Source organism: Aythya marila, assembly GCF_965140915.1.
Source record: "Aythya marila genome assembly, chromosome: 2".
In the NCBI taxonomy this organism is placed as follows: Eukaryota; Metazoa; Chordata; class Aves; order Anseriformes; family Anatidae; genus Aythya; species Aythya marila.
In genome coordinates, this window is record NC_139043.1 from 153044554 (window position 1) to 153057239 (window position 12686).

General features: G+C 49.7%; 1 protein-coding gene across 2 annotated transcripts in view; it reads right to left on the minus strand.

Moving 5' to 3' along the window:
* The window catches only part of AGO2 (argonaute RISC catalytic component 2), a 51692-nt gene extending 39397 nt beyond the window's left edge, over positions 1–12295 (minus strand). For both annotated transcript variants that reach the window (XM_082754604.1, XM_082754603.1), the window contains exon 1: positions 12188–12295. In XM_082754604.1, coding sequence (XP_082610730.1) covers positions 12188–12218 — 31 coding nt within the window. In that variant the 5' untranslated portion in view covers positions 12219–12295. The remainder of the gene's footprint in view (positions 1–12187) is intronic.
* Positions 12296–12686: the final 391 nt, after the last annotated feature.

Consider the following 12686-nt stretch of genomic DNA (forward strand, 5'->3'; position numbering starts at 1 on the left):
ACGTATTTTTAAACCTTTTTATTTTTATTTTTTGAAATGATCCAATTAAAAAAGAAAAAAGCTATTTCTGGCTCAGCTCACCAAGCAAACTTATTTAGGGCAGGGTGGTGCTTGAAGGAGATAAGTCCTGTTTATTAAACAGCAGCGCTGACCCGATAAGCAGGCAGCCTACGTCGCTGCACACGCTGCAGCTGGAGGACTGAGGGATGTGAACCTAACTGCAGGGGAAAACCCAAGTTAAACCAAAAATTACAACTGGTGGCGTGAACTCATTGTAGGGACCACCACCTCAGACTAAGAGTGCTGAGAAAAAGCAAGGTATCTTGTGGGAAACGCGTTACAGCGACCATCTGTGAAGTTCAGAGGCACAGCACGCTGAGTTCAGAGCATTGTCACTCTTTTTTTTTTGTTGAAGAAAACCCACAAAACGTAGCTGCTGTGTTCAAAGCTGTCCCAACACACTGCCCAGCTCCCGAGCAATTCCCTGCACCCACCCGCCAGGGCCCGAAGGGCCGCTGCTGGCAGCTCTCCAAACACCCCCGTGGTTTTTTCCTTGTTATTTTCCTCCATCCCTGCTTTTCCAGAGGCTCCTTCGCAAGCACGGTCGCTGCCTTCAGAGACAGCATTTCAAGAACTCCACATGGATACCTGGACCTAACTCTTAAAGCACTGTCAGGGGGAGAACGAACTGGAAGATGAGTTATTAAAGGTGAAACATCCACGCGATATCTATCAGAAGCTCCTCACTACACAAAACCCCGAATACCGAGGGTGTTTGAGCCTTGATATGAGGCTTGAGGCCGTCACAAAAACGCAGAGCTCTGTTTTAAGGGTTTGGAGCAAGGTACGCTGGAGATTCAATAGCGAGGTGCCCACACAGAGCATCTTCAGGCTTATTCTTTAATCATGAAGTCGCTTCCTTTTATAATTCACCCAATTTACACAGACCGAATGTTCAGAGTTATCGCTTGTAAGAAATGTGATTTCTCAAAAAGAAAGAAATCTGGGAAAAGCCAGATATTAGAAAAATACCATCCTTGTAGAGGGAAGTAAACCTCAAAGAGCATTGCTCTGGGAAAAGAGAAGAGGAGGAAGAGGAAGGAGGAGCAGAGGAGCTACACACCGACAGGGAAACGAGCCCAGAAATGCTACTTTAGCATAAATTAGGTGTTTTTGAAATGTACAACCTGCCTGCAAAGCCAGGCCGCCTGCGTGCAGCTCCCTCTGCATCCAAACAACGCCGATCAACCCCGAGATAAGAGTGACTCAGGGAGCCACCTGGCCAAGACACTCCCAGCACATGAAAGGTGTGAATGAGCCGCGCGTCTCAACGTGGCTCTGACATCCAGCCGGTTGTGTAACTGCATTTTTGGGGCCGTTTCATTCATTTCTAACCACTTGGCAGGCTTCCAGCGCCGTCCTTCATCCTTCCCGATGCTGTAAAGCTTCGCTGCCGGGCTGCTCAGTACCTGGAGGTGTCACAGGTCAGCGCCAAGCTTGGATATCACAGATTTTCAGCAGCTAATTAGGCCCTGGTAATAATATCAGAGCCTAACGAGTTACTAAATAAGAAGGGGCCGAGCTGGTTGCATCCGAGGGCTTGTCGACACAGGAGATCGTCTGAGCGTAATTAGACCAGGGTAATTATATCAATAAGTTTCCCAGCGTAGCAAGCCCTGACACATCTTTAATACTCAGGTGATGTTTGCACAACTCACAAATGTTTTAGCATCTGTCTCCCGTAGCCCACGTTAGTCGATAGGAAGTCTTTTAAACTATTCTTCTAAAAATACAGCCCCTCGTTTGGCAGCTCTGCTTTGGGTCCAAGTCGCTGATAGCAGACATCGAGGCAGTTCCTCTGGATCATCAGGATGGGCGTTTGCAGATGCTGAAGCTGCCATTTGAAGAGGATGCTTTAAGCCCTTCAAAAACATTTTCTGGTGCAGTTTGACTCATCTTAAGCAGGACTTGAAACCAAGCAAGCTACAGGCAACAAAGCTTAACCTGAAGACAGAATAAATTCTCTCTGTGCTAACAGAAGAGGCACAACAAACACTTTTTAAGGATATCAGATGGACTAATTACTTGACACCCAAGTATTAAAAGAAGTCCAAACTTCAAGCCTGCATAAAGAATTGCAATTTAATGTTAATTCCGCTTCCCCTGCAGCACCTGATGTGCCCTGCTCATCCACCCCACGCTGCAGGCAGCACAGACCCCAAAACGACTGCAAATACTGCTTCTTGAATCAAATTCTGCCGTTTTTGTGTGTCAGAGGGGCTTTGGCTTTTCCCTTTTTCCGCCCCAAACCAACTAAAAACACTTAGGACCACCTTCAGGTTTTTCCACGGTCCGTGTTTTGGAGAGAAGCTCAACTTTCAAACTGTCTGTTAAGAACCGCTAGCCGCAGATAGGGAAGAGGCTGGCGGTGTTTTCTAGGAGATAAGGAGAACTCCAAGCTGCAGCTCACGGTCCCTTGATACTACGAGGGCAGAGGAATCTACACGACTGTCTCTGCTCCTCACTGAGCGCCTCTTGGCGTCCAGAAAGCTCCTCACTCAAGGCACAGGGCTCTTGGAGTAGATTTCAGGCACCGAGGAAAGGTAACGGGCTTAACCTCATCCCTAGGAATAAGATTAATTCAGCAAACCGCAAGGAAGGTGCTGGAGGGAAGTAGGAGGTGGTGCAGGTGGGTTTGAATCCAGGAGCTGCGACAGCATTATCTTAAACATCACCTCCTGAAGGCCCCACACGAAGGTGGGACTGCCCCGAGATCTCCTGAGGTTTTCTGCTGATCCCTCCTCTGGAAAACAGCACTTTGTGGGGCTCAACAGGGCAAACAACTCGATAAGCATCTGGAAGGAATGGGAAGAGGTAAGGTGCAAAGGGTAGAAACCAATTCTTCCTACCCGTTTATGCAAATAAAGCATGTCCAGGGCTGCTTCGGGCAGCTCCTTTAACCACTTCTTGTCCTACCTATAGCAAACTGGGCAAGCATTCAAGTGGGTGGAGGGCAAACAGATTGCTAGAGATCTCAGGAAAAAAAAAAAAGAAGGGAGGAAGAGTGGAGAGGAGGCAAGCCTCCCAGTAATTCACCTCCTGTATTCTCCTCGAGTTTCCTAGCCAGGTATAATCCAGTTTTTAAATCATTATTGCCTGGAACGGCCCCTAAAACGCTCTCCAGTTCGGTCACTCGGGTCCCATCCAGTCTGCTCCTGAGCTCCTCTCCAGCACCTGCTCGTCCCAGGGCACCACGTCTCCATCTCCACTTGGACCCAAGCCGTGAAGAAACTTAAAACCACCACAGGCATGTTTTCAGGCCCTCGTACAACATCAGTGGGATCTTCAGGGCCACCACCAGGCCACGTTGCTTCTAATTTCTTAGTGCTGTCGCATGAAATCCAGTATTCAGGTAAAAAGTGGAACATCTCGGCTAAACAGCATCGCCTGCAAACCTGTAATCTCCTTACGTTCAGCAGACTTAATCTAAACATGATTTTTATGCGATAATTGTCACTTACCACGAAAGAATTCGAACTATGTTAATTCTCAAGCCCGCTGCTGTATGATTTTTGCCTGGAGTAAACACTTACAGATCCAGACCCATGGTTATCCTGGCTCCTTCCCTCCTGCTGCGTGTTATCAGAGGCATCGGTGCCCGCACGCACACGAGCACCACAGAGCCCAACAAGCTCTAAAGGCTCGGGCTTCTGCCCCTGGCATGTGTTTCTGGTGAGCTGTGCCTCGCCAGCTGGAGACTGGTGCCACGGAGGCCCCAAACCTCCGTCCCCAGTGTAATCCACATTGTGTGCAACTTAATGAAACACAGAAGCGATTTGTCCTCAGCTTATTAGAGAAACAGCCCGGGATGGACACATTTGCTCTGTCCTTTTGCGAGTACATTCACACCCACCCCACGCTTTGAATAGCAGTAGTTTTGCCTGAAGTCTACAAATCGGAATTTTGAGTTAGTCTCATGCCTAAAAATCTTTTTACTTCACGAAGCTCAGCTGTTAAGCTCTAACTCAGAAGCAGCCACGCTTTGCTCGGAAAAGAAATCTTCGCCCAGACCCACACCAGATTAATCTTTTAAAAAAAAAACAAAAAAACAAAAAACAACTCGTGTCTCGGTTTGGAAGTAGAAAATTCACAGCTGATTTATCATTTTTGGTAGTGAAAGCAGCTGCGGGAGCATCCCTACTAGGAGATCCAGCAGCATGCGATGCGGTTTGGAGAGATAGGGCTGTGGTTTTCGGCGCTGCTGGGACGAGTGGTAAAATACAGGTTTGTACGAACAGAATAATTGCGATATGACAGGAGTGTAGGCTTCCAGCAGGATGCCTCTGTGATATTCCCCACACACACACCCCGTTACAGCTTGCTTTCCCTCCACCTGCCTCCTGTAAGCAGCTCGGGTTCTCCGAGCAGTCAATACAAATTCAGGCTCGGCCGTGGCACCACGCCACCCCTGCCATGACAGCAAAAGCAGGGGAGGAGACCGTAAATAATGGCATTTTACTACAGGGAGATCAAATCCCCGCAGAAAAATTAAGTTATTCAGTTCTTCCTGCAGTGTCACTAGGAAAACCTTACTCAACGTCACACCCAGTCCTATAAATTTTCATCTGGGGGCTGTCCTTTTCTTCTAAGGGATCTATAAATGTAAAAAGAAGTGTAAAAGTGAAAACAGAAAAGGTGTAAATGCCAGCAGGAAGCCGATACCTCCACTGAAGTTTTACATGACTACAGATTTGCAAATCAGAAACACTTGGGGGAAAAAAAATACCACTACTGTACTCTAATCACACAGCAAAATCCAAACAACCGAGCTCCAACTTCCTCGCCCCAGCGGGAACTCCTTTTGAAGGTTCCTCCTTCTGAGCGAAGCTCTCACTTTCTGAGGAACACACCCTGACTCAGCCTGAATCAGTGCAAATCGTTCCCGAGAGTGCCAGCACTACAGGATGAAGCAATCCCCCGAAAGAAACGCATTTGGTTCACCACGACATCCATTCCGTCCTGGCTTTCCTACCTGCATCTGAGCGTCTCCAAGTCTGTTTTTGTTTTGTTTGGGGTTTGGAGGGCTGGTGGGTTTGGGCTGATTTTTTTTTTTTTTTAACCTATGTCTCATAAATATTTCTAATGAGGAAGCTAGAAAGCCTGAAGAGCTGAAGGTGAGACATCCGATTGCTTGAGAAACCTCACATTTCACCAGCAGTTCAAAAAATAAATCACAAATCACACAAACAAGAGACCCCCCCGCTCAGATTTGTCCTCCACATGGGAGCAAACAAAGATTTCAGAAACGATTGAGGGCAGGAGAGGACAACCAGCAGAGAAAAATAAATATATTAAAAAAACAGCAAAAAAGGGGGCATTCATTGCAATCCCCCTGTTGTATGAAAGGACAATGAAATAAGTTCGTTATCAAAGGATAAGAGAAGCCAAGAACCAAGAAATATTTTGATAGGAGTTCACCCTCTGCATGAGCAGCCGCCTGTCCTTTAATAGCAACCGCTTGCTGAGCCAGTTTCAAAAAGTACACACCAAGGCCCCAGAAATAATTAAGTTTTAAAGCCTCGTTCATCTGCATGACAAGTTTAACTTCAAACAATTCCTAGATTGATCCAGCTAAGCCAGCGAAACCTCCCTTCTTGGGAATTCTTCTCCAATTGGCTTGTTTTAAATAAATCGAGATTGGCACATCCGCACGCTTCCTAGAGCTAAATTAAAATTCAGATTTCGTTTTCTCGTGTTAATTAGAGGCGCAAAAAAAAAAAAAAGCCCTGCTAGGACAGAAAGCTCTGCGGGGCCAAGCTGCCCGGGATCCCAAAGGCTGCGTTGTCGTGCACGTTCCTAGAGAGGAGCAGAGCAGGAAGAACTTCCCGGGGCAGGAGGTGGAGGCAACGAACGAGGGAGCTTTGGTTTCAGTTTGGATCAGCTTGCCCCGCAGTGCCTCGTGCAGCCTCCCACGCCAGTGTCAGCCCGACTGTTTCTTTCCCCAACACTGCAGGATTAGTTTGGGGTGTAGGTAAACTTACTGGCTTGCACAGACAGCTTTTAGACCTGCTTTCAGCAGCGAGGAGCTTTGTTTCTCGGGAGGCTGTTTGGTGAAGGCTGCACGACGACTGAAAGCTGCAGCAGGGCCGAAACGCGGCCGAGAAGCGCTGGCGAAAACAGAAAAGGGGAAGCAAACGGCAAGGGGAGAGAGAATGAAGTGCTCTCGCAGGCGCTGTGGTTAAAAATCACTTTCACAACCCAAAAGCGACCAAGATTTGGCAGCCCTGTGGAAAGCTCAATGAGAACTGAATCCGAAAGACAGCACTAACGGCAGCAGAGAGAGAGAGAGGGGGAAAGCCAACTTAATGAGTGACTTAATTATGTCATTAGCACACCGAGCCAATGGGTTGCTTCTGCCTTGGCTGTGTCACTTTGTAAAGTCCCACAGTTTAAAAAAAAAAAAAAGAGCACACGGTCACCAGGTAGCGCTTGGCTTCTCGGCTGCAGCAATGCTGTGAGGGTATCTACAAGAAATGCTTTTCCTTAATGCAAGGAAAGAGAGAGACCACGCAAATTTGTCAAAATGCTCACAGGAGAATTTTATTCCGAGCCTCTGCTGAACCTCTGAGGCTCACTGAGCGCGCTGCGAGGCACCACCTACCGAAACAGCCCCGTGTGTACAAAAATAGGGGCATCAGCCCTGCCCCGGGGTCACAACAACACTTCCTGAACGCTTCTAAAAGGTCTTTTCAAGCTCTACTTCTTCGAAATGGCTACTAAAAAAATCATCACGCTAACGAATTACAGCTCTGGTGTAAGACCTGGGAAAGGCTGGACTTGTGTGACGTACCTGGGGACAGCACTACTCGGGTCTGTCTGTTACTTTCCCCATCTTGCGAGCATAAAGCTGCCAAGGAAACGTTTCAGCCCATCCCTGGGTACTAACATAAATGGGAAAAGAACAAAAAAACACCTTGTGTTAAGTTTAAAAGTGCAGCACTTTTTATGGACAGGCCATACTTTTCGTAGCAGCTGGCTGCTCTGCGTGGACATCAGAAAGGAAGCAGAGCAGCAAGGGAAATTCACTCAGTGACACGCAGAGCAGGTCCCTGCCCACTGACACTACAGTTAAACACACATCATATTTTCCATCAGCTGATTTCTTTCTTAACTTCCCAAAAGCAAGCTGCTCAGGGCTGACTCTTCTTAATCATCGCTGAAGGCAAGGATCAAATTTAAAAACGAGCAGCGTTTTCAGGTCGTTTGAGCACTACAAACTCTGGAACTACAAACTAAGACCAAGCACCCCGCTAAAAGCTGCAGGAAGGCCGGCAAGAAGCCACGACACCCTTTGTGACGAGTCTGGCAAGTTTTGCAAAGCTATTTGTCGGCACATGCTTTGCTCACCCCGAGATGACTCTCGTTACGCATGCAAAGTTGCTAATTAGCATGAACCGTGGCCGTTTGCGACGCCAAGTTAACACGGAGACGTTTACTGCCCGATCCCCACAACTTCTGGGGGGCCAGAAGAACTCAGAAGGGATATTTTTGGGAACGGACACTCCCTGCTAGACTGCTTGATGAGGGTACTGAACCTCACGTTTCTGCACAGCCAAGGAGAGAACCACCGCTGACAAACAACTTCCACTTTCCGCATCGTGAATCTTTTGTGTACCTTGGCTCGCTACGGAAAAGGAGAAGGTTTCCTTCATCGCTTGGCTTTGCACCTCATCACTGTTACATCTTTAAGATCCCTTACGATTACGCAGCAGGCTTGGCCAACATAGTAAGGAGTCGTCTTCTTTAGGAAAACACCCCAGCGTGGTGACACTGCTCCTGAAAAAACCTCACTGTGATTTGTGGGTACGGCTGACAAAAGGGATTTAAGCTTCAGGAAGAAATCTCACGCAAAAAGGGAGAGCTGAAGGTGCACGTTAAATTATTGCCTCTTTTATGTATGCTTACAATGGATTTCAACACAACTCGCTGTCCAAACAAAGCCGAGGAAACCACACAACCCTGTGCCACCAGCTGAGCTGGCACATTCAGAGCAGGACCCAAAAAACCTTTCCAAAACGCAAAGAGCAGCGACAGGAGGTGCCAGGCGTTCTTGCTGCCCTTGGGGCATATGCTGGGAGGATGCAGGTGGAGTTCAGATCCTCCAGGTGAAGATGCTGCCACTTCCAGCACCCGGTGTGGGGGGGAGCACACCCTTCCCTGCATGTTTTAGGACTAAAGAGAGAGAATGTGCAACCACGGCATGTTGTCAAGAAAATATCGGGAGGTTAAAAGCGAGTACACATGCATTGAAACTCAAGAAAGATTTTAAAAGTTTCAAAAGTCTATTAATAGCTTTTAAAGAGGGAACTTTCAGCCAAACAGCAACTGATAAAATAGCCTGAGTTTCACTGCTTTGCTACAGAGAACTCCCAAGTAGTTTCGAGCAAAAGAAGCAGAGTCTGTGTTTCACATGGAAACCAAAACCCCCTTTACAAAGTCACTTTTTCAGACAACTGCTGCTTCGACAACAAATTAGGATGTCAGGTAGAAGACAAAATCAAACATCCCTGCAAAGACTCAGAAAGGCACCTGCAGCACGCAAAGGAGAGAAATTAGAAACAGAGAAATGCTCTGCAGTGGAAGTTACAGAAGTTCATGGAAGTTTTAACCACTTCTTCAAGCCAAATTGATAGAAAGACAGAGTTTTTATTGTGATGACCCTGCCCAAGGCAGAGGGGTTGATGATCATGGGGTACATGATCCTTAAGGGTCCCTTCCAGCCCCAAACATTCCCTTTTTATGCCACTTTTATGTTTCCATCCTGGAAAAGATATCCCGAGATGTAAGACTATCAAGCTTCTTGTGTTAAAGAAGCAAAGCAAAAATCCCACCCATGCTTTCACATTTCTTACTTTTAAGTTTCTTGAAGGCAACAAAGTGTAGGGACTGAGAAATGCAGCAAATTAAACACTAAGTCAAGAAGTCAATACTTGGGGAAAAGGAAGAGGGATCACAGCTTTGCTAAGCATGGAAGAAGTGATTTTGGGATATCCTGCTCTGGTACTAAAAGTATCTTCCCCCAGCGTAACAGCGTGTTTGAACAAAGTTTCCACGCTCAGCAGCAATTTTGTGAAATTAGTCAGATGCGGCCTTCCCAGCTTGCTTTCTACCATTTCCAGGAGAAAAAAAAATAATAATAAAGAAAGAATGAAGATGAAAATAGCAAACCCTGGGCAAATGGAGCCAGCTCAAGGGGGCCAAGGTGACAGAACGGGGGTGGTGGCAGCCTGTTTTGGCAAGTGGAGCCGGAGCAGTGAAGCAGCTCGGATGTATCCACGGGCTGGAGAGGAGCAAAGGGCAGCAAGATCTAAGCGAGGAGGCGCATGAATGGAGCATTTACGCGGCGTCGAGGATGTGCTGACAGCCACACAGGGGCTGGAGCTCTCGTGCACTCACAGCAGCCGCGTCTCTGTGCGTGTTTGCAAACCACAGCCCGTGCTCATTCCTCTGAGGCGGATCTCAGCGCGCGCTCAGGTAGCAGCTGAGCATGTGGAAGGGAACTTTCACTGGCAGCAGCAGACCGCACGGCACACCTCGCGCAGGACGGCCAAGCATCCTGCTGACAGGCCCCGTTTCCACGCCTCTTCGCTGCTCTCTTCACAAATAAAGTGCTAGCTGAATGCCCTGCCTGCCAGCAGGAAGGTATTTGGGACTGCTGGAAGCCTGGCTGGGGAAGGACGCAGGGAACCTGATGGTGTGAAATGCTCACAGCTTGTACCCCAGGCCAGACGCTGCTGCTGCCCAGCTCTGAACAGGGGAAAGGGCTGAGCCTCCGAGACTTTTACTGAGCCCACAACTCAGTAAAAGTGCAGCATTTGTGGCATCAAAAGCCCAAGGCTCAGAAAGGGATCTTCTACTACGAGGAAAATACCCTTACACACCAAATCCAGTGCTGGGGAAAGACCACTCTGAGTGAAAGGGAGAGCAGGAGGATCAGAGAGCAAAGGAAGGAAGACAGAGGGACTGCCACCTTGTTGCGTTAAGGGTTCAAGTAATTGGGAGTGATGCCCAATTCATCAGGAGGTATCTTCCCCAACATCCCCTCTCCCTTAAACAAATCTATTTTTTTATCTTTAGGTGGAGATTGACTGACACGCATACCCTTGGTTGGTGTGAAATGCTCTCACTTTGCTTTTAAAGGTATAGACTGGAAAAACTTAAAGCACAAGCTCAGCGACGCACGGTTACACCTTGGATACACGTAGCTTTTAGGCTGGAGGTGTGTTTCGGTATCATTATGCTATGATAATGGACAAAGTTCACCAAAAGGGCAGCATTTTCTCCAAAAACATGGCAGGCCGTTGGCCCAGGCTAGCAAACAGGCAGCTTATCGGTTCTGATGTACCTTCAAGGTCCCATCTTATCACTGAGCCTGGCCGCGGTGCCTGCACTCCGCTCCACCCTCCACACAGTTAGCACACCAAGTTCCCCTCAAACCCCCCAATATTTAGGGTTAGGGAACTTTTAGGGAGTGCAGCTACAAAAGGCTTCCACCCTGGAGCCTTCCTCAGTGCTGTACCTTTTCTTTAAGATGTGAGTATCAGCTTAATTTCTAAGTCACCTGCAGCAACTATCCCCCACACTAGTAGTAATACTCTCACTCCACACACTGGCAGTATTTTCAATAATTTGGCTCTCCCAATTTTGAACAAGATGTATTGACAGGAGGCGAGCAGCCTTAGCAACAACAGCACAGCCTGAGCTCCACGAATACCTGTATGCCAACCGTGGAAACAAGAGAACCTGACACTGGAAGCAAAGGAAATGATTAAATCAACGTTTCCTCACAGTTATTGGTACGAAAGCGTGCGAGAGGCAAAGCCTTGAACCCAACTCAGCTGCAGAGCCCCATCTTCCCAGGGCTTCTAGTAAAGGCCTTCAGCACCGGAGGGAGAAAAGCGAGAAGTACAGCTCCTCTGCGTTCCCTGGCACAGCAGCAATCCTCCTCCTGGCTGCCCTTCTTGATTCCTTGGCCCCTCAAGGGGAAAGCAAAGAAAAAAAAGAAGGCAGCAGCCAGCCGTGGGTGCCGGGATGGGAATGGTTCGTGGGAAGCAGGAGCCACCTCAGCTACAGGTCCCGTACCTCGCCGCGCTGCTCCTCGCTAAGGAATTCAGGAATAAGGGCGAGAGATTTTATGCAAAGCTGTCAGGAACAGTAAATTAAAGTACAGGAAGTTCGACTTGTTCTGAAACTTTTCTAGGAAAAAGAAAAAAAAAAAAAAACACCACGCAGCTATGAGGCACCAGCCGTCCAAACACTCCAGTTCCTACATGAAAATAGAAACTGCCTCACAGAAACAGCCCAGAATCAGAAAAAGCATTGTCCTGTAGTAACAATACACACTTATATGATATTAATATATTTCTCTTAAATAATATCGGGGGTCCTTGAGGGAGCTGGCAACCTTTATTCTGCCCACATTCATCTTCCAGCTCCCGGCACTCGTTACACGACGGAGCCTGAGGACACCTAAGGAAGCCGATAACCTCTTCCAGCCCTACCTGGTGCCTGGGTAGGGTCTGGGCAGCTTTTCCCAACACCTAAAACCCCCAAAAACGAGGCAGAGCCCATGACAAGCGAGCTCCCCCCGACCTCCTTCAGCCCCGGGGCAGGCCAGGAGGATGCGGCCCGCTGCCGGGAGCGGGGAGGGAAGGAAATGGAGACCCCAGAGCTGCCAGCAGGAGGCTGAGCTGGCAGCACAGCCGGCCTGGAGGGGGGAAAGAAGGCGAAAAGGAGCTCACCCAGCCCGGGGAACGACCCCGACACGGAGCCGGGGGACTCCCTGCCGCCCCCTCGCCTCACGGCGGCCGCGAGGGGAGAGTGGGGGGGGACCGAGCCGCCCCTCTCGGGGCCTCAGGACAGCACCGAGGCTTTGCCCCTTCCTTCCCCACGGCCTCAGAGGCTCCAACAGGGCCTAAAGGCTCCAAAACGGCCCCGTCTGGGGGTAAAATACGAAGCGGGGGAGCGCCTTAGGGCGCCTCAGGGCGCCTCGTGCGCCGGCGGTCGCCTCCCCTCAGCCGTCCCCTCCTTTCCCCCCTTCGTCCCCGTCCCTCAGGCACGCAGCGAGCCCGAGCTGAAAGCCCCAGAAAGCCCCCGAGAGTGGAGGCGAAAGCGGTCGGAGCCTCACCGGGTCCGGCGGAGGTGGCTCCCGGGTACATGTCTCCGTGTGAGGCGGCTGCGAGGGGAGGGAAAGGGAGGGAAAGGGAGCAGCCCGAGCCGCGCTTAATGCTGGAGGAGAAGGAGGAGGGGGGGGGGGAAAGGGAGGAGGAAAAGAAAAAGGGAAAAAAAAAAAAAAAAAAAGGAGGAGGGCCCGCGTTAAAACCAGGTTACTCGGCGGCCCTGAGGAGCGGGGAGAAGGGAGGAGCTGTGGGGTCACGGGGAAGGGGCGCCCCGCCTGCTGCCCGCCTCCCTCCCTCAGCCCCCGCGGCGAGCGGGAAGCGGGGCGGGCGCCGCCTGAGGGGCCCCGCTGCCCCGGCTGTGGGGCCGGCTGCGTGCTGCCAATGGCAGCCGCTTCCCCTCCTCCTCATCTTCTTCCTCCTCCTCTTCCTCTCCCCTGACCGATTTCTTCCTCAGCCATGCCGCCGGGCTTTGCTCTTCGCCTGCCGGTGTGGCCGAGCAGGCGCGGA